Source organism: Cynocephalus volans, chromosome 8 (genome assembly GCF_027409185.1).
Source record: "Cynocephalus volans isolate mCynVol1 chromosome 8, mCynVol1.pri, whole genome shotgun sequence".
Lineage (NCBI taxonomy): Eukaryota > Metazoa > Chordata > Mammalia > Dermoptera > Cynocephalidae > Cynocephalus > Cynocephalus volans.
Window position 1 is genome coordinate 103,708,960 of NC_084467.1, and position 20,511 is coordinate 103,729,470.

Genomic DNA, 20,511 nt, shown 5'->3' on the forward strand with positions numbered 1-20,511 from the left:
CCCAGAGCCCAGACGTGTAGCCATAGTGCTACAGTGCTCCCTTGCAACACTGAGCAAGACAAAATCCAGACCCTCAAGGAGCTAACCCTGGTGAGGGGAGCAGCTGGACACCGGGAACAGGTATTCATCAATATGGCAATTAATAGCAACTAGAAAGATCCAGGAAGACTTCAAAGTGGAAGTGGCCTTTGAGCTGCATGTTGAAAGAAATGAGCAGCATTCCAAGAGGTAGAGATGGTAGGAGAGCATTGTGCTCAGAACGCGATGTGGCCCTGATGGGGACGGGAACACAGTTGCCCCCTTTCTTCCAATGTGCAATTTCTCGCATTTTCCAGATTCCTGTCCTGTTCATGCAGTGTGCTCTGAAGGCCCTGAAGACTCAAATGTTATAGGCTGAGAGAGGCTGAAAGATGGGCCCATTTTTTCTTATCTAAATGGGGTTTGAAGCATCAACATGTCCTGTGCTGAGATCTCCCCAGGCCAGGCCCAGGTAAGTTTTTCTCACCAGGCAAGCTTTCATGATGTTGCCAAGCACTGTTTTCTCTGGCCATCAAGGTCTGGGATGTCTGAGCCAGGCACCAGCTTGAAAATAAGGGGAAATGGGAAACCAAGACTCCAAAGCGAAGCTCCGTGAGCCTTCCTTGTTCTAGTCTCCCTCATTCTCTGTTTCATCCACCTTCCTCTGGTAGGAAGATTCCTGCTTCCTCTTTACCCAGTAGCTTCCTTCCTTTTCAATCCCATCATGACTGGTTATTTCTTACAATCTTAGATGATCCAAAAAGCTCCCTTCAGATAGAAGAGTCAGAATGGAACAGATGAAGAATCCAGGGGGGGGAAAAAAAAAAAAAAGGAAGAACTAACAAGTTGAAATCCACACTGACTGGGCCTCACTGTGCTTTAGCTTGCGTCCCTCCCCTCTGGAAGGAGAGCTGCCAGGTGTCACAGCTATCTGATTTTCTCTGCTGACCGTGCACGCCCAATGCACCATGAGCCCTTCTTCAGCCTAGACTCAGAGGATCCCTGGCCCTTCCTGGCTGCATTTGCATGCACTGGCTACTTGGCAGCTTGTCCTCCTCACTTTCTGGGTAAAGCCACATGAGTTCTGCTTAAATGCTACAGGGGCCATGTTCTTGTCTGGATTGCATCTCCCCATCAGCACCAGGCCTGACTGGGCCTGTGCGACACTCCTGCTAGCCCTGGGTGCTCCATGAAACTCTACTTTGTTGACATCCAATGAGACTCCTCTCCTGATCTCTTCCTACCTCTCCCACCATTTAGCCCCAGCTCTTTCCTAGACTACCCTTCCTCTGCCCACCCTTGAATGCTGGTCTTTTTTAGCTCTCCATCCCTGGTTCCTTGTTCCAGGTGCCTTCCTTAGTGACACCCATACGACTATTCCCTGCCTGTGAGCTGTTGACACTCAGACTAATATCTCCAGCTCTGGCCTATCCTAGTTTTGGCCTCAGGTCTTCCGCTGTCCCCTGAGCATCTCCACCTGAAGGTCCCAGGGGAATCTCAAATTCAACATGTGTCAGAGTTAACTACCTCTCCTCTCCCCCAGCTCACTGTGCCCAATCCAGAAACATGGAAGTCATTCCAGGCTCCACCCTTCACCATCCACTCCCTACCTGCTTCTCCAATCATTTATCAAATATCACCAATTTTAGGTCCTAAATGTTTCTTGAATCCTTTTCTCTCCTCTGGATCACTACTGTCAATCTGCTTCAGGTCCTGTCATTCCTTATACTTCTGACTGTGACTGTCTCCCAGTGCTCTTCTTGCCTCCAGGTTTGCTGCCATCATATCCATTCTCCACACTTTGGGAGTAACCCACCAAAGATGAAGACCACCATGGTCCCCTGCTTGAGAGCCTTCAAGGGCCCCTTGTCACCAGCAACAAATTTCTAGTCTGAGTCTGGTAGGTGAGGCCCAGCGTGACCTGGCATGACCACTCGGCCTCATCTCTGAGCACTCCCCTCCTCAGACTTGATGTTGCGGTGACAACACAGAGTCTCTCGCAACTTTCCAACACACTGTGCTGGCCCATGAGTTCTATTTTACTTTACCCCATTCCTTTCCACCCTTCCTCACTCAGATCACACTAACTCACTTTTCGTGACTCAGCCCAGCCATCGTCCAGCTCAGGAAGCCTGCCCCGAGGCCTCGGGTGAGGGAATGGCTCCCATTGCATCCTGTGCTTGTTATCTCATGACTTCTGAATGACATGCTGGAATTATCTATTCGTCTGGGAGTCTTTCTCCTCCATCAGGCTATGACCTTGTCAGCATCTTCGTTGCCTTTGCCCGGTACCTAGTGCAATGCCCAGCACATAGGTAGGTGCTCAGTGAGTACTGTTGACTAGAACTTAACTCCCTCGGAGCTGGGACTGTAACTTTTCCACTTCTGGACTCTTAGCAGGCACCCAACAAATGTTCCATGGGTGAATGCTGCTGCCATTGACAGCCAGGATGGGAAGTGGGAGGAGAGTTCTGCTCACACAGCTCCTCAGTGTGCCAAGGAGGCCAGACACGGTAGACACCGCACATCGGCATTCCGTGCCTGAGCGCATGTGTTCTGAGAGTGAGACGTGAGGGAACTAAGCTCGCTGGTAATTTTTGAAGAGAATAATCCCCTGGGTCTGCAGAGGATGGCAGGCCCTCTCATGAGCTCTCCCATCACCAAGGTCATGATTACCTCAATGCGAAGTGTTATGAGTTAAGGAAATTATGGTGAAGAGAGAGGGTTTGTTAAAGGCAAGAGTGGGCACCAGGTTCACTCAGGTGGGCTCCACCTGCATCCCTGGGATGAGACTCCCAGACCCTGCTTCCCACTGAAGCTGCTCATTGGCCCTCTTCCTGGTGGTCCCTTTGTGCAGAGGATCTGCCACTCTTGTGGCTTGTCACTGCTTTTCAACTGCAGAGCACGAATAGCTAACAAGGCACGCTGGGGCCAACAAGAGCAGCCTCTGTTGATCCCAATGGGTCTCTAAAGGGTGGGGGATCCGAATTTTGAACACCCACCTCCTGCTAGTCCTCCAGCAAAACCAGTCAGGCTAGTTGTAATGTATTATTAGAGAGCCCACACGTGTGCCTCCATGGGACAACAGAGCCACTTGTTGCATGAGGAGTGTTCGCATCTCTGGGACCAAAAATGGGGGGGCGGTGATGGGGGTGGGAGAGCCAGGCCGGGTGGAGCAGGGGCAAGCATGGTGCCAGGGAGAGGGCTCAGGGTGGCAGGTGAGGTCGAGTGGGTTTAAAGCTGTCCTGCCCCACGCATGCAGCCTTGAGCAAATGACTTCACATCTCAGGTGATGATGCACCTTCACAGGTGGGGGTGAGGACTGAGAGAGACACTGCTAAAAGCACCTAGTGCAGGGCAGGGAGAGAGGTGCTCACAAAATGCTAGGTCCTCTGACATAGGTGCTTCTTGGGGACATTTTCTCAGAATGGAAGAGTCTGAATGGAAGCCCCCCTGCTGCTGGTCCAGGGATCTGATGGAGCACGGTGTCCTCACCAGGCACAGGAAGGGGAGTGCTGCCCAAGCAGCCCCTGTAGACCCGAGTCCCCACACCCAGATGAACGTGAGGGAGGGAGCTGATGTTCTGTTCAAAGAAAAAGTTTTCCAGGCTGCCTCCAAGAAATAATGTTGTTCCCTCAGTCTCTTCACAAACTTTTACTGTGAATCTGAGGTTTCCTTTCCTGCTTCCTTTCCTCCATCCCTCCTGGCTTTTCTTCCTTTCATTGGAAAAGACACAGAGAGGGTGGGCTCGTCCTTCACACAGCCCCCAGAATCAACAAGTACCAGTCTCCCCAAACACTGTCAAGAGTTGCAACCGACATTGAATCACGAACCGTTTCAAGAAAACCCTTCACTGTCCCCAGGAATAGAGAGGTAACTGGAGTGTAGCTAAGTGAGAGAGGCAAAAGGTGGGGAAGGAGACGTGTTCTTTCTTCCTCTCTGGGGAGTTAGGCAGCAGTGGCAGCAGCAGTGAGGGTCTCCTCTCTGAGGAGCTCCCAGGAAAACGTGGGACCCTGTCCTCGAGCTGGGGGGTAAGGAAGGGGTGTTGGTGTGAATTGCTCAGAGTTTCCAAGACATCACACCCACAGAGGAGAGTTAAAGTGTGTTCGCCCCCTTCATCCTGGGGGCTGTAGAGAGGGTCCTCCTGCATCCCACCACCGTCCGTCATTGATTTCCTTCCATCCCACCAAGCCGCCCCATGCCACCCTGCTCAGTGCCGCAACAGTGCTCAGAGCCTCGACATCACAGTGGTGCTCTCAGTCGGGCACACACTCTCCTAAGTTCAGAGCTGCCCCAACAGGTGCCAGACTTCCATGGCAGACCACCAACCCCAAACCACCCTAGCCCTGAACAGGTGTCCCAAGTGGCTAGGGTGTGATGTTAAGTCGAGTCCAGTTAGGCTCTCGTTTGGCCAGGCTCCCGTTTGCCTAATGCTGGATCAGATAAGGGTACAGGTGGGGCCCTATGGGACAGCCCAGACATGCTCAGCACCCCAAAAGACCTTACCCCCACTCCCTTCACCTGTAAGGATAGACAGAAGGCTACACTACCTCCAGAAGATGATCTGCCCCAGGGAAGCCATGGCGAGGGGAAGGATTCCTTCCCACGGTGCAGCCGGGTGCTGGGGTGAGTGGAGCTGCCGCTGCCCTCCTGGGTGCCGTGACTCACAGCAGCTCCCGGGTGCTGGCCTTAAATAGCGTGCCCAGGCCGGGAGTGGTGCGTGCACTGTGGCCAGCTCAGGTATGAGGAAACAGCTCTGCTGTGAGGAATTCCCTGCAGGCACGGTGGCTGCCTGCTTCCAGCCAGCCCAGGAAGCCAAGGCCCAGTGTTGCCTTTCCAAGCCTTGACCTCAGCAAGAGGGTGAGAAGGAAAAGCTTCCCAGGCCCCCTGCTTTAGGGCTGGTATTCAGCACATGTCTTTTTCTCCTGTCTGTGGAAGGGAGCTCTAGGGAGGGAGATTTAATCTTGAAGTAAGAGAGGACTGGAACAGCTCAAAGTGTCGAGGCTGTTGCCAGGAAGCTGGGGAGCTAGGGGTCCCCATCCCTGCTCCCAGCTGATGCTCAGGCAGAGGCTGGGTCACCACTGGTGGGGTCTCTCGTGAAGGCAATTCATGCTGGGGGACCTCAGAAAGGCCATGAGCTGAAGTGACAAGAGGGCCGAGTTTGTCACTCAAGGCTTGAGCTCGCCTTGGGCCCCTGGGACTGCCCAGCTGGCAGGCAGATCTCCTCTGGTTTCACTTCAGTGAGTGAGAGTGCCAGCCCTTCCCACTCACAATGTTTTTGAGACTCCAAAAAGACAGTGAGTGTGCATTACACAGAAGCTTTTGCTGTAGAAGGTAAGGAGGTGAGCAAAAACGACCTGTGACATTTCATGCAGTTTTCAGATTTCCACTAGACAGGACGCTTCTTAAGCCAGGAGGCTTGCTCTCTTCACGTTGTCTCCTCCATACCCCCGAGGATACCTTGGATGGGAAACATTTGTGACTGGTTGCCGGGCTTACTGGCCCTGGCCAGATGACTCTGTGTGTAGTAAAGGTGCTCCAGGCCCTCGGCACAAGCATTCCGGCGTTGGCACACGGGCAGCTGGAGCGACCGTGGAGCAAGGCTGGAGTAGGACCGAGCAGTGGGGGAGAGGACAGCTGGAAAAATCTTCCAAGTCCTGGGTCTCTAATTAATCATGTGGCTTTAGGGAAGTCACCTCACCTTCCTTCAAGGCATCTGTCACTGGGCTGGAGTGAGGAGTAAATGAGAGGGGTCCATGTGCCTTCCCTTGCCCCAGAGTAAGTGAAGCATGACACGCCGGAACCCACGAAGTGCCCGTGCTGATTGGGTCCTGCCCGGGTTTGGGGAAACTGAGGACAGTGGGAGCAGTTGTTTCCATAATTCCTATGCATGCTGACTAAAGGCACGGGGATTCTGCCCAGCCCCTCAATGCACCTTAAAAAGAGCAGTCCCACCTCAGACACCCTGTAGCAGAGCTGCGGAGTTCCTATCTCCCAGCGAACCCTCATCACTAAGGAAAGGTCTAAGGAAGGCCCTGGAGGAAAACCAAGACAACCGAGCAGAGATGCCTCCAGGTGAGAAAGAAAGTGACCACCGGGCAGCCTCTGTCAGGAGGATGGCTAGAGGAGCCCACCCGCCATGAGGGCAGGCATTATCTTGCAGGGATATAAAGCTAAAAAGCCTTCTGCTGCCTCTGGAGAAGCAAACAGACATTACTCTGGTTCTGATGCCAAAACCTGCAGAGTAATATGCATAAGATAATGGGAAAAATTATTGCAAAGCAACAGACCAAATGTGTGTGTGTGTGTGTGTGTGTGTGAGTGTGAAGTCTTCAGAGTGTCAATCTCTCCATCATTTGAGAGGCTCTCTTGATACTATTCTTCTTTGAGCCCCTCCACAAATGTCTCCCACTCTCTCTTGTGCCCAGGCTGTCATCCTTCACCCCTCCCCTCAGTGATGGAGTGCCCTGTAGTTCTGTCCTCTGCCTTCTCTTACAGCACACAAGTCCCCTGCTCTGCATCAACTGCCCCTCTATCTGGAGATCTCAATGTCCGTATCCAGAACATCTGACTCGATGGGACTCCAGCCCATACATCCAGCTACTTGGTGGGCAGCTCCACTCAGCCTTCCTAAAGGGACCACAAAACTAGAATGCACCATCTTCCACCTCTCCTGGGTTGCACCCCTTGGAGCACAGCAGCATGACATGCTAGATTGCACACATCAGAAACCTCAAAGTCACCCTTCACTCCCTCCCTATGCTTTCTACCTCCCTACACTTACCAAGCCTCCTGATACTTCTCCTTGTATTAGTTTGCTGGGCTGCCATACAAAGTACCACAGACTGGATGGCTTAAACAATAGTAAGTGATGTTCTCACAGTTCTGGAGGCTACAAGTCTGAGATCAAGGCTTTGTCAGCAGGGGTGGTTTTTCTGAGGTCTGTCGCATTGGCTTGTAGGTGCTGTCTTCTCCCTGTGTTTTCATGTGGTCTTTCCTTTGTGTGTGTCTGTCGTATAAGGGCATCAGTCATATTAGATTAGGGCCCACCCTAATAACCTCATTTTAACTTAATTACTTTTTTGGAAGGACTTATCTCCAAATACAGTCACATTCTGAGGTAATGAGGATTAGGATTTCAACATATGAATTTTGGGGAAAGACATCATTCAGCCCATTAACACCCCTTCATGCCTCTCAGATCCATCTCTTTCTCTATCCCCAATACTATTGCCTAAATTCAACCTCATCATTTCCCATTTGAATGAAATTATGAAACAGTCTCCTACTTCATTGTCTTGCCCCCCATATGTGCCAACCCACCCACTTCTGCTACAGTGATCTTTCTATAATGCACATCTGACGAGGCCACTTCCCTGCTTAAAATGATCAAGGGTTCTCCAGTGTCTGTGGTCTGGCCTCTACCTACCTCTCCAAATTTTTCTCTCATGTTCCCCCTTCTCACCCTAGGAACCAGCCACACTAAGCTTCTCTAAAATGCCAGGCTCTCCTGAGCCACTCTGCCTTTATACATGTTGCTGTCTCTGCCTGGAATCTATCCTTGCCTTTTTCTTGTTTTATATAAAATCTGTGGGAAACTTTCCCAACCAATTCCATCTGGCAGGTGGCATGTTCAGGGCTCCCACATGAACCTGGTGCCAACTTCTCTGTTCCTCAATTGTGATTGTTGACTTGTCTGTCTCCTGCACTAGACACACCTTAAAAACAGAAAAGGTGTCCTATTCATCTTTGTATTTCATACCAGCATAAGGCATGCACAGAATAAGTGATCATTAAACGTTTGTTGAATAAATGCATAATTTTGTTTCACTGCACACAGAAACAGTATTATTTCCTATTTATACATCTATCTCATTGCTAGTCTGTGTGCTCCTGGAGGATAAAAACTATGCCTCATTCATCTTTTTTGTCACCAGGTCCTAGCTCCGTGCCAGACATAAAAAGGAACCGGTAACATTTGATGGATGGGTGAACAGGGATCAACTCAGGGTGTGATCAATCAAACACTTTCTGGAGGAGATGCTGTCTAAAGGCAGAGCAAAGACAAAATACCCACCAAACTGAGAGGGTATCTTGAGACCTAAAAACAAAGCAGGCATTTCCATGCAGTAAAACAAAGGATTTTAAGTAAGAGAGTAATTTATTTACAGGATACCGGATCAGTCAGGTGGTGACCCAGGAGCACTGGCAAAATTTCTCCATGCCACCCCCTGGTTGAGACCAAGTTTATATAGGCAGTTCACACAAAGCAGTGGAAAAAGCCAAGAAGCAATTACTGAGACACGACCTAAAGTCACTACTTATGACAATGATTATTATCTTTGGTGGTCTGTGATGCAGGAAGCCAGACCGGCTGTTACCATACCAGTACTTAATCATTAGGTCCCTTCTTTACAGTGAGCAAGCTGTTTCTACCTACCGTTCCAACTACCTCACCCCTAGTTACTGTATAACTTCCTGGGCATGGCTCACACCAAGGACACAGCAAGTGGTGAGGGCTCCCTAGATGGAGTGAGCGATGCTCAGTCTGACAGATGTCTTGTGAGCTGGACTGACACTATTCGAGGCAGGAGAGAGCACGCTGCATTTGAGAAAGAGGAATAATTTAGTATTAGGAGGAAAGGTAAAGCAGATGTGTGAGACAAACACAAAATCTGCTTTCTCCTTGTTGATCTTGGGGAGAGTCAGAGACAGAGACAGAGACTAACAATGTATCTGGAACCAAAAGGTCTTTTCATTAATTTTTTAAAAAATTATTTCAACAGCCCAGTCACCTAGAGTTCCCTTTTCTTATTGCATATCTGCACATTTTCTTGTGCACCAGGCTTAAGGTGCCTCAGAATCTCAGCACATCGCGGCTGTGGTAGGAAGAGCAGCCACCTAAGTGTGGGGGCTACACTTTTCATAAAAGGCCCCGAGCTCATGTTATCCTTACCATAACCGTATGAAGTAAGTTTCACAAATAGGATATTGAGTCTCAAAGATTAAGGAATTTGCTCAAGGTCAACTAATTTGAGTTTCCCCAGGCTTTGCTTGCCCTAGTGTGTAAATAGGGTCATATTAATGAAAATAACAAAGATTTCACTAGCCCTTGAACCTACCCTCTAAGGTAGAACCTATAGCCCATCTGCAAGTTTTACCTTTGAAATTCTCAGGACAAGATATAAAGGTTCTCAGAAAAGCAAGCTGTGGAAGATTCTTCCACTGAGGACCCCCAGGGAATCATGCCTTCATTTTCTATGCCTTTGTGCAACCCCTTGCCCACATTGGCTCTGGGCTTGACTACTGGGACATTAGCAAATGTGATGCAAGCAGAGGCTTGAAAACTGCTTGTGCATTTGAGTGCGCCCTACACCACGTGAAAAAGGCTGTGGAACAGTGACAACAGCTGAGATCCCTATATCCACCAGCCCCCAGCCATCCTGCCAGCTGACTGCAGCCACATTAGTGACCTCAGATGAAGAAAAGAATCACCCAGCTGAGCCCAGCCCAAATTACTGTTCCACATAATCGTAAACAAACAAAACGTGGTTGTTTTAAGCCACTATGTTTGGGGGTGGTTTGTTACATAAACAATAGATGACTGATACACTTGTTCTGCTCCATGTTTCTCTTTGGTGGTCACCGCCTCTGAAGCCACTTCAGATGACATCTCACCATCTACTTCTGGGGCTTGCTTAACCAACCCTAATATCTATGGCAAAAATATTCTCCTGCTTCCAAGTTAGAATGGTGTTCCATGGAGCACCCAGGACGCTAAGAGAGGTTACACACACACATGCACACACACACATACATGTGTGTACACACATACACACCTCAGGGTTTTAAGAAACAACTGTGTTGTTGAATCTGGCTGCAGGGAAGAAATAAAAAGGGGCCCTCACCTGCCAACAACAAATACTACACCCATATCTGTACCTTTTCATCAATATTTCAGGCTTTCTTCCATACATGAGTACAATCTAAGACCCTCTCTGAGAAACACCTTTATGTTAGCAGGGGATTTGGAGTCTTATGATACTCTGCTAGAGGAGAAGAGATCTTACACTCAGCAGAGCTGGGAGCAGACCTTGTAGTCTTAATATAGCAAACTTCGGAAAGAGAGGCTGACATCTGGTAAAATATTAAGGAGCAATCATTTTGTCTGAGACTGACATTATTCTGCTTGTTACTGGTCCTCCCTTAGGGAAGGGCCGATTGCTTCATCCCTGGCCAGGCGGGGACTGATATCTGAGGCAGATGCCATGCCTCCTCTCGATTCCCCTCCTGCAAGCTTTAAACAAAAACCCTCAGGCATAGGTTTCTGGCAACCCTGCCAATCAGTTCACTAGTTTATAAGTTTATTTGGCCCTTCTGTCATCACTCTGTCAAAATATGCTTGAGCCTGGTCAACTGACTCCAGATTCAATACTGCTCCCCATCCCATATTCATGGAAGACATTGCTAATTGATCACGGGCCTCTTTCCTGCTATCCTGGATATGGCTCTAGAAACCCTTCCAAAATAGCATCCAAGCAGCCCCTACCAAGCAATGGAGATGGTCCCTGTATTATTAGTTTGCTGAGTTTGCTGTAACAAACACCACAAACTGGGTGGCTTAAACAACAGGTATTTATTGGTGCACAGTTCCAGAGACTAGGAGTCCACAGTCAAGGTGTTGGCAAGGTTGGTTCCTCCTGAGGGCTGTGAGGGAAGGATCTGTTCTAGTCCTCTCTCCTTGGCTTATAGATGGCCATCTTCTCCTCATGTCTTTTCATATCATCTTCCCTCTATGCATGTCTGTCTCTGTGTCCGAATTTTCCCTTTTTATAAGGACACCAGTTATTGGATTAGGACCCACTCTCTCTAATGACCTCGTTGTAACTTGATTACCTCTGTAAAGACCCTATATTCAAATAAGGTCACATCTTAAGATACTGGTGGGGGGGGGGTTAGTACTCCAATATATCTTTTGGGGAGAGTCAGTGGACTGAATGTGTCCCCCAAAATTCATATGTTGAAATCTTAACCCCCAATGTGGTGTTATTAGGAAGTGTGGCCTTTGGGAGGTGATTAGGTCACGAGGGTGGAGCCCTCATGAGTGAGATTAGTGCCCTCAAAAAGAGACCCCAGAGAGCTCTCTCAGCCTCTCCCTTCCATGTGAGGAAACAACAAAAAGCCAGTATTCTACATCCCAGAAGAGGGCCCTCACCAAAACCTGAACATGCTGGCACCCTGATCTGGAACTTCAGCCTCCCACTGTCAGAGATAAATGTCTCCTGTTTAACCCTATGTTGTTTAAGTCTATGGTTTTTGTGTAGCTCCACATGCTGATTAGGACAGCAGGACCCAATTCAACCCATAGCAGTCCCCTGGAGGAGGCCTGCTCTCCTTTTCCTTCAGCACTCTCTGCTCCTGACTCCACACATGACCTCTGCTCTGAGCTGGATGTGAGGTCTGGGGCAGAAAGGTTGCCTGTGGGGCTAATTTGGCTCTGACATGCATAACCAGAGACTAGAATGATGTGCCCACCTCCCTGGTGGGAGGGATCCCCAGCCTGCTTCAGGCTTCATGTGTCCTTTCCCAAACCTGTACATCAACAGAACAGACAATGATGGGGGACTGAAGTGTTGTTCCCAAATATTTGCTGTCCCTCTTCAAGGGAAGATTATACTTCCCTACCACACTGACACCAGGATTGGTCATGTGACTTGCTTTAGCCAGTGAAATGGTGGAAGGAACAAGTGTCATTTTTCAGAAGAGGCTGCAAGAGGCAGTGTTTGCTTGGTCATGCTTTCTCTCCCTCTGTGCAAGACTGGCACTTGTATTATCTGTTCAAAAAATTTAAATAACAAAATTAAATATTTAGGAAAGAATGTAATTGTGACTGTAAAAAGCTGGCCACAGACTACAGAGAAGTGCAGGAAGATTACATGTCCAAAAGTGTTCCAGCTAGCAGGTGGCAGAGTCAGCTTCTGTACTCAGGTCTACTTGACCCTAAAGTTAGGAACTTGGGAAAGTCAAGGCTTCTCTAAACTTCAGATTTCCCAACTGTAAAATGGGAATCATAGTCACACCACCCTGCCTATCCACAGGATTATTGGGAGGCTCTCTCTATCGAGATAGTATTTGGGAGAGTGTTTTGCGAACCATTCAGGGCTCTAACCACAGAAGCTCAATCAATTTCCACATTCTGAACAACATACAACCACTTTTGTGGTCTAACTATTGCCAGCACAAAGCACTAGGTACTTTACATACATTATCATTTGATCTATTCTTCTTGTCAACTCTGGGGATGAAGTATATTATTCCTATTTTTAGAGATGAGGATACTGAAACTCAGAGGTTTATTAACTTAGCTAGTGTGCAACACAAGTAGGATTTGAGTCAAGTCTGTTTGATGGTGAAGCAGTTATTGGAGGGGATCATCCTATCCAGTCCTCAGCAGTAGGTTCCTCGATGTCTGATGTGCACAGCTGGGACACATTCCCATTTTTAGATTTGCTCATGCAACACCTCTAGTGCATGGCCTCCTTTTCTTCTCTCTCCCTGCCCAAACGTTGCCCATAACCTATCCTTCCCTTTGAAGACTTTCATGCACACCCCTTAATAGTGACCTCTTCTTTCTCTAAATTCTCACTGCTCTTGACGTCCTGATTTTTAGTTGCTCTACCCTTGGAATAATTCATTATCCTTTTGTTTTTACTCATGTATACCTTATTTCCTTAAATGTTGTTTAGTTCTTCTGGCCAGAAACCATTTTATTTATGTTTGTAAATGAGATTAAGTGTGCAAAAGGCCTAGCTCGGAGCTTGATAAGTAGAAAATACTCAACAAATGGTGACCCTTTGGGTCCCCTCCACCTCCTCACACAATGCCTTGTACCTGGTACCTGCTCAACAAATGACTGCTGATTGAAAGTGCAGAGGTCCTGGAGGACCATGGGACACATATTAGAGAGAGAAAACTTACTGTGGGGAGGCAAACATCCGAGTTTATTAGACAGCAATTAGATTCAGAAGTGCTGACCCAGTGTAACCAATTCTAGAACTTGTGGCCCTACTAGAAAATCGGGTACCCCCACTCTGCCATGGCCTCCCATAATAAACAATGTACCCAACTTCCAAAGGGCAGTCTTAGACACAGATGACTGAGGTCACATCTACCCAACCAAACAACTGATGGTGGGTATGGCCCAATGATTGTGGAAAGACCTTCATGAATTCAGATTCACAGATGCAACGAAGGAGACCTCCTGTGTGTCAGAGATTCTCACATATGCTATCTGATCGAATCTTCCCGATAAGCCTTGAGGTCAGGGTGATCATCCCCATCTTATGGATGAGGAACCTTGGCATCCATTAGGCAGTGATCAATTAATCATCTAAGTGCTGTATATAAGCCCCTCAGGGGTACAGCTACAAGAACTAGTTGCTGCTCTCGGGAAGCTTCAGCTTATTAGGGAAGTGACTTAAAAACACATGAAAAGAAAATAACTAAACTGAAAAATCAACTGCACTGCAGATCAAAAGCTGCCCCACAAGGAAGGAAGGAAGGAAGGAAAGTAGAGAGAGAGAGAGAAATGAAGAGAGAGATGGAGGAAAGAGGGGCTGGAAGGGCTGCTTTGCAGTCTTCCTTGATAAAGCAGAATCTACCGCCCTAAGTATTTATGAGGGATCAGAAAAGTAGAACAAAGCCCCAAACCCTCTTTTATTGTTTCCACAGTTCCCGGTTTGGTGGCATCATAAGAATCATTGGTAAACTTGGGCACTTCCTGTGACTTCTTCTCTTCCCCTTGCCCCTTCCACTGGTCATCACAGCTAGATTTTACCCCACTCTGCCTCCCGTCATGCCTCTTCTCCCACAGCCCATGCGCCATAACTCCCCCCTCACCAAAACCAAAACCGAAGCAGGCTACCTAGCATCTCAGCCCCATGGGACATTCTTGGCCGGGGGCTTCCTAAGGAGTTATTAGTGTCACCAAGGTCTGGAAAGGAACAGAGGTTGACAGCAGTTAGTCCTGTTGAATCTGCTTCCAATCACTACATCCAAGGGCTGCTCAAGCAGAAACGGGTGGAGGAGACAAGGGAGAAGAACTGGCGTCATGCCATCCACCCACACATGCTCTGCAGAACTGAGGATCACAGATTAGCACCCAGCCGCAGCATGCTGTGAGCTCTCTCCAGCATGCTGTGAACCTCTCAGGCTCCTGATGCCACTCTTGCCCCTGCGTCTGTTATTCACACAGCAGCAGCCACAGTGATCACAGGCATAAAGCAGATCACATCACCTCTTTGCTAAAATCCCTCCAGTGATTTTTCATTGCAGCTGGACTATCACGGCCTACGAGGTCTGCATTCCTCTGGTCCCTGCCTACAGTCATTCACCACATACTTGCATTTCCTCATCTGTAAAATGAGAATGAACATGGTTGCTTTGGGGATGAGGCAAGATGACCTACGTGATGCACTGACACACACACCATCATCATCACCACCACCAGGACACATCTTGGTTGAATCTGAATATTAAGAAACGATTAAATTGAGCAGTTTACAGCCATCTGAAGAATGATGGGAACAGGAACCTAGTACAAGGGGCCAGTTACTGGGCCTGATTAATCCACCTTTGCACAAGACAATTTGACAAAAGTCAGGAATACAGAAGTGAATGACAGGGAGGATGGAAACTTGAGGGACTAATGAGTGACATGTTGAACTTTAGCCTCCAAAGCATGACCCATAGGGAGTGGCTAGTTTTTAGGAAAACAAAAACATTTTTACTAATTATCCACACTTAAGCTAGCAGCCACTTGATTCTAATAAGCTCCATCACACAGCCACAGCAGCTGTGTAACTGTTTCTGCCTGGTTCAACACTAGCTGGTTATTATCCATTAGTGATGATATTTGAAACCAAATCTAATTCTATAAGGTTTCATTCTACCCAAGTTTCATCTTGAAACTGGGCATTATGGAGGATCCTGACAAATAGAAAAATAGGTATCAACAAAGTATCTACATGCACTTGGTTCTTGCCAGAACTTGTAGGCCAAATCTGGACCGTTTGAAATCTCATAATTATGAATAAAAGATTCATGTGGCCCACACTCAGGAATTTGTGGTCATGTGGCTTGCTACTGAAAAAAACTAAACCCTTCTTCACTAGTTAAAAGCCTTCACATTTGGAATTAATAGTAAACATTTACTTGCTTCTAATTTCTTGAGGCCCGAAATCATACTTTATATAATTTCATCTGTAGGCATGTTGTAGCTTCCAGGTCTAATTTCTGACAGTGTCATTTCCCACCACGGTTCTGATTGCAGCTGGTCAAACCCCGCGCTAACCACTGTTGGCACCCAGTGCACATTTGGATCTCTGGTCTGGTCAAACGATATCCCACACAGTCCAAGATAAAGTCTGAGGTTGCCTTCGAACAATCAGAGGGATCTCGTTCCTTAAGAAACGCTGGATCTATTTCTAGTATGGGGGGCAGGAGAGACTGTTTTAGAAGCATGTCAGAAAGTTGCTATGCAGTTTGATTAGGCTAGACAAACAAAAATTGGTTAACTGATGGGAAAATACAAAGCTATGTTGGAAGCTCAACCTGAAACCATGGTTTCAAGTGACTGTTTGTCACTCTCTGAAATTGCAGCCTTGGAGTATTTTCTTTCTTTCACCAGAGCCAAGGCTGATGACCTCTGCCAGGGCTTTGTAAATCACTCTCTTACCCCAACAATAAAGCCCATGGTTTATTTCTCAGCTTGCCATTCATGAGCTACAGGAAAGGACTCCAAGTGGACTCAACTGCTGTCATTCCTCCTTTGCAGTGGTTACAATTAGATGAGAGCTGCCACTTGACCCTGTGACTGGGTTGGCCAGTGGCTCCTATTGCTATTAATTAAAGAAAGGGGAAATCAGACATATAAGGAGCCCTGGCTGAAGATTTAGGAGGTCATTTAAAGGATGTAGATGCTGTGTGTTTATTGTTGGGTTTCACTTTTGACACTGATCTGTTGCGTGACCTTGAGGAAGGCCCTGCACCTTCCTGTGCCACAGTTTCTTCTTCTATAAGGTTACACTAGTGTTGAGCTTTACACCTACTTATTTGATGCTAAACTCTTTAAACCAGGGACTCAGCTACCACCCCACTGATTTCTCTTTAGAAAGGTGCCATCTTTTCTTTATGCACTTCACTCAATTTCCCAAATACAATAAACTGTTTTATACTTTGGGTGATTGGATTTACTGGCTCATTACAGTTTTAAAAATAGAGCAAGTCACTTAGAACTCCTACAAATTACCCCCTGAGGCTGACAGAGTTGACAGGCAAAGAGGCAGCACTTTCCTCTTTCAGGATTCAACTGTATGGCATTCGAGGGACTCTTGCACAATCAAAACTCCAACCTTTAAGTGTCAGAGCACAGAGAGGAAAGACTGTTGACTTCTGGCTCGGGACTGACTGCACCGCGCCCTTGGTCTACTACCTCTGCCTGCCAGCTGCTTCCCTCCTCCTTTGCGCAGTAGGATCCTAGCCCTCTCTCAGCTCTCCAAAAGCCTCCTCCATGTTGCCGTCCTCAGTTCTTCCCCTCATTCCCCTGGCTGGAAGGGTTCTCCTCCCTTTCTCCCTTCTATAAGCACTAACTTGTGCTACACAGGTAACATCACACATGGCTCTTGTTCCATGGACATCTGTGCCTATGTCTCATTCTCTTTCTCGAGGCCAGGGCATGTGGTCTGTAATGTTATATCCCATCTAGCACCCAGACAGGGCTTTGCCCGTGGTAGGCGAATGCGTAGATGAGCAAATGCAGAACTTTAGGCAGAGAGGGTTCACTGACCTGGTTCTGCTTTCCTTCCTCTCTTGCATGTCATGAACCTTCACTCCATCTGTTCTGTTTTTGGATCTCAGTAAGTTCATTTGTTCAACAACTTTATTGTACTTTGATGCGCCTCCCAGATTCCCCTTCAGAAATGAAAGAATTATTTCCCCAGCTTCTGGGAGTGCTGCCAGCAGAAAGCCATTGGCTATCAGCCCACCACACAATTGCCTAGCTAAAGAGAGCTCCAAGGTCATGCCTCCTTCCTAGGCAACCTGCATGAATAACTGATCTATGTGGGTTTATAAAGATCCAGGCCCCTCACTCCAATTTGTTACAACTCTGAAGGGCCATCCCAACTCCAGAGCTTCCTATGGGATTGGCTGAGGCCTTCATCAAGATTATATCATAGCCCAATTTCTCTCTCTGCCCACTCCTTGTTCATTCTCTTCCTTTTATAGCTGTTATCCCCAAAGCATTCTCTAATAGATGTCATGCACACCAAACTTTATCTCAGAGTCTGCTTCCCAGGGAACCCCACCTGCAACAAGTGCCTACTATGTACCAGGCACCATCCAGAGCAAGAGATGTCTATTCAAAATCCAAAAGCTATTGGATGCATAAGTCTTGAATTCAGGGCATGGATATAAATTTGAGAGTTATCAGCATATGGATAGGGCATGAAGTATGGAAGCGAGTGTGACAGAAAAGAGATGTCTGAGGGCAGGAACTGGAAGATTCCAACATTAAGAAGCTGGAGAGCTGAGTAGGAACCAGCAAATGCAACTGAGAAGGAGGTACCAGTGAGGAAAAGGAAAGAAGGGGTGATTCACTAATCAAATGGTGCTTAGAAAAGAGAAATAAGTTAAGAGTGTGACATGGTTTAGCAGAGAATAGAGAGCTTAAACTAGAGCCGTGGTGGTAGGGACATAAAGAAGGGTGTGAGTGGAAGGTGAAGTCAATAAATAAAGTTGGATTTTATTTAGGTTTAGACAGATATTCAAAATGTTGGTTTTTATTTTTAATTTATGTACTTCTACTTCATATTCTCCAGACGCTGCTCTGCTAGACATCAGGAAGTCTTAAGCTGAGCATTCAGCAAGGAGCTCAGCTGGCTGACTGATAATCATGTGGTCACTCTCATTTATGGTCTTACATACAGATCTCAAATGGGTCCTGAGCACTGCCTGGCGATCCGAGCACATTTCTCTAATGAATTCGCAGGAGTGTGAGCTCTATGTGGGCAGGGACCTCTGTTCTGTTCACTGTTCTACCCCAAGTGCCTAGAATAGTGCTTGGCATGCAAGATGTGCACTGAATGCTATGCACAAGTATTTCACACCTTCTTCTCTTTCCTCAGACCTCAAACCTTTTCACCACAATTCATACTCAGCTGTTGACCTTGCCACTTATTTCACTGAGCCAGTCTATAAAACCTTGTTGGATTACTATTCCATAAATATAACTGTCAATATGTCATCCTTGCTCTCAGAAGCCCAAGCAACTTCTCACTGCCAACAGATAAGGTATAAACTTATTTTTATTGTCAATGCTCTTTCCAATCTGACTCCCAATTTACCCATGCTATTCTTGTATCAGCATATTTGACTATCCTACTCCATTCAGACCAGTTTATTCAAAGGCCCTTAGCCTCTGCATGCTCTTGATAGGCATCGGGCTCTTCCTGGAACAGGACAATCTGCCCATCTGTCTTACTGTCCTCTACACTCCAAGCACCTGCTCGAGTAGCCGCTCTCCTCCCGCCCACGCCTACAGTGACTGCTTCCCCCACCCTCTGCCCCACCTAATGCCACAGATTCTTTATATTGTTCCTTTGCCTCTTTTACATGCTACCTAAATTTATAATGATCTTTTATGTGTCCATTCCTCACCTCCACGGCTAGATCAAAGCTCTTAGCAAACAGAAGCAATGCCTTATACTTCTCTGTCTGACCCTCAGCTACTTTGCGCTTGGAAAGTCAACCCTTTCTCAGCATTTAATTTCATGTGCTGACTCAGAGACAAAAAGGAGCCCCCACGCAGACGCCTCTGATTGGTGGTTCCAATTACAGGAAGCTCACATGAGAAGCCCTCTCCCATTTGTTTTCACTCCATTAGGAAATTCTTTGTGTTAATTCAACATTTTGTCCTATGACCTATTAACTAAAGCTATGTTAAAAGCAATTTAATTAAAACCTTGTGATTTTGCAAGATTGCCAAAAATTCTAGTCTGTCTAGGCAGAACCCTGGCTTATAAAATGCAGCATTTTCAGATATCAACATAGCAGCCAGAAGTCCAGCAACTCAAGCTTGTTCAAAGATAAAATTCTGGGAAGTTCCTCCCACATTGGTTGAGGTCACTTGGCTGATAGACAGCTTTTGCAAATGTAGCTCACTGTCAAAAAGCTGCAGCATACAAAAGACAGCCTCCCCTTCCCCACACATATGTACACAAACTCCCTCTCTTTCTTTGCCTAAGTAAATATAATAGCAACCTTGGCGTGCCAGCAGAGTCCCAGCAATTACAGTTAAAAACGGCAATTACTGCTTTATAGCATCTCAAATTCTTGGTTCCCCCAATGAAAAGGAAAAGTAACCCTGTTTGAAGCTGAGTCTCTTCTATACCCAGAACAGTCTTTCTTTTTCTTTTTTCCCAGCAAGAATTTATTGAGGGCTTATTATTCATCAAAGATAAGTGGGTTGGGGTAAACAATATAAAGAAAAATAAGGCTTGGGTTCTGTTTTTTTTTTTTTTTTAATTTATTTATTTTATTTATTTTTATTATTATTATTTTTTTTAAAATTTTTTAAAATTTTATTTTGTCAATATACATTGTGGCTGATTATTGCTCCCCATCACAAAAACCTCCCTCCCTTCTCCCTCCCCCCCTCCCCCCCAACAATGTCCTTTCTGTTTGCTTGTCGTATCAACTTCAAATAATTGTGATTGTTATATCTTCTCCCCCCCCCCCCCCCGGTTTGTGTGTGTGTGTGTGTGTGTGTGTGTGTGAATTTATATATTAATTTTTGGCTCCCACCAATAAGTGAGAACATGTGGTATTTCTCTTTCTGTACCTGACTTGTTTCACTTAATATAATTCTCTCAAGGTCCATCCATGTTGTTGCAAACGGCAGTATTTCATTTGTTTTTATAGCTGAGTAGTATTCCATTGTGTAGATGTACCACATTTTCCGTATCCACTCATCCGATGATGGGCATTTGGGCTGGTTCCAACTCTTGGCTATTGTAAAGAGTGCTGCGATAAACATTGGGAAACAGGTATACCTTCGACTTGATGATTTCCATTCCTCTGGGTATATACCCAACAGTGGGATAGCTGGGTCGTTTGGTAGATCTATCTGCAATTGTTTGAGGAACCTCCATACCATTTTCCATAGAGGCTGCACCATTTTGCAGTCCCACCAACAATGTATGAGAGTTCCTTTTTCTCCGCAGCCTCGCCAGCATTTATCGTTCATAGTCTTTTGGATTTTAGCCATCCTAACTGGGGTTAGATGGTATCTCAATGTGGTTTTGATTTGCATTTCCCGGATGCTGAGTGATGTTGAGCATTTTTTCATATGTCTGTTGGCCATTTGTATATCTTCCTTAGAGAAATGCCTACTTAGCTCTTCTGCCCATTTTTTAATTGGGTTGCTTGTTTTCT

The 20,511-nt window shown here is 46.7% G+C and overlaps 1 protein-coding gene across 1 annotated transcript in view; it reads right to left on the reverse strand.

The window, feature by feature from the left end:
• The window catches only part of VTCN1 (V-set domain containing T cell activation inhibitor 1), a 56,556-nt gene extending 51,917 nt beyond the window's left edge, over nt 1-4,639 (reverse strand). Inside the window, exon 1 of the mRNA XM_063104051.1 lies at nt 4,569-4,639. Within this exon, the coding sequence (XP_062960121.1) occupies nt 4,569-4,600 (32 nt within the window). The 5' untranslated portion in view covers nt 4,601-4,639. The remainder of the gene's footprint in view (nt 1-4,568) is intronic.
• Nucleotides 4,640-20,511: the final 15,872 nt, after the last annotated feature.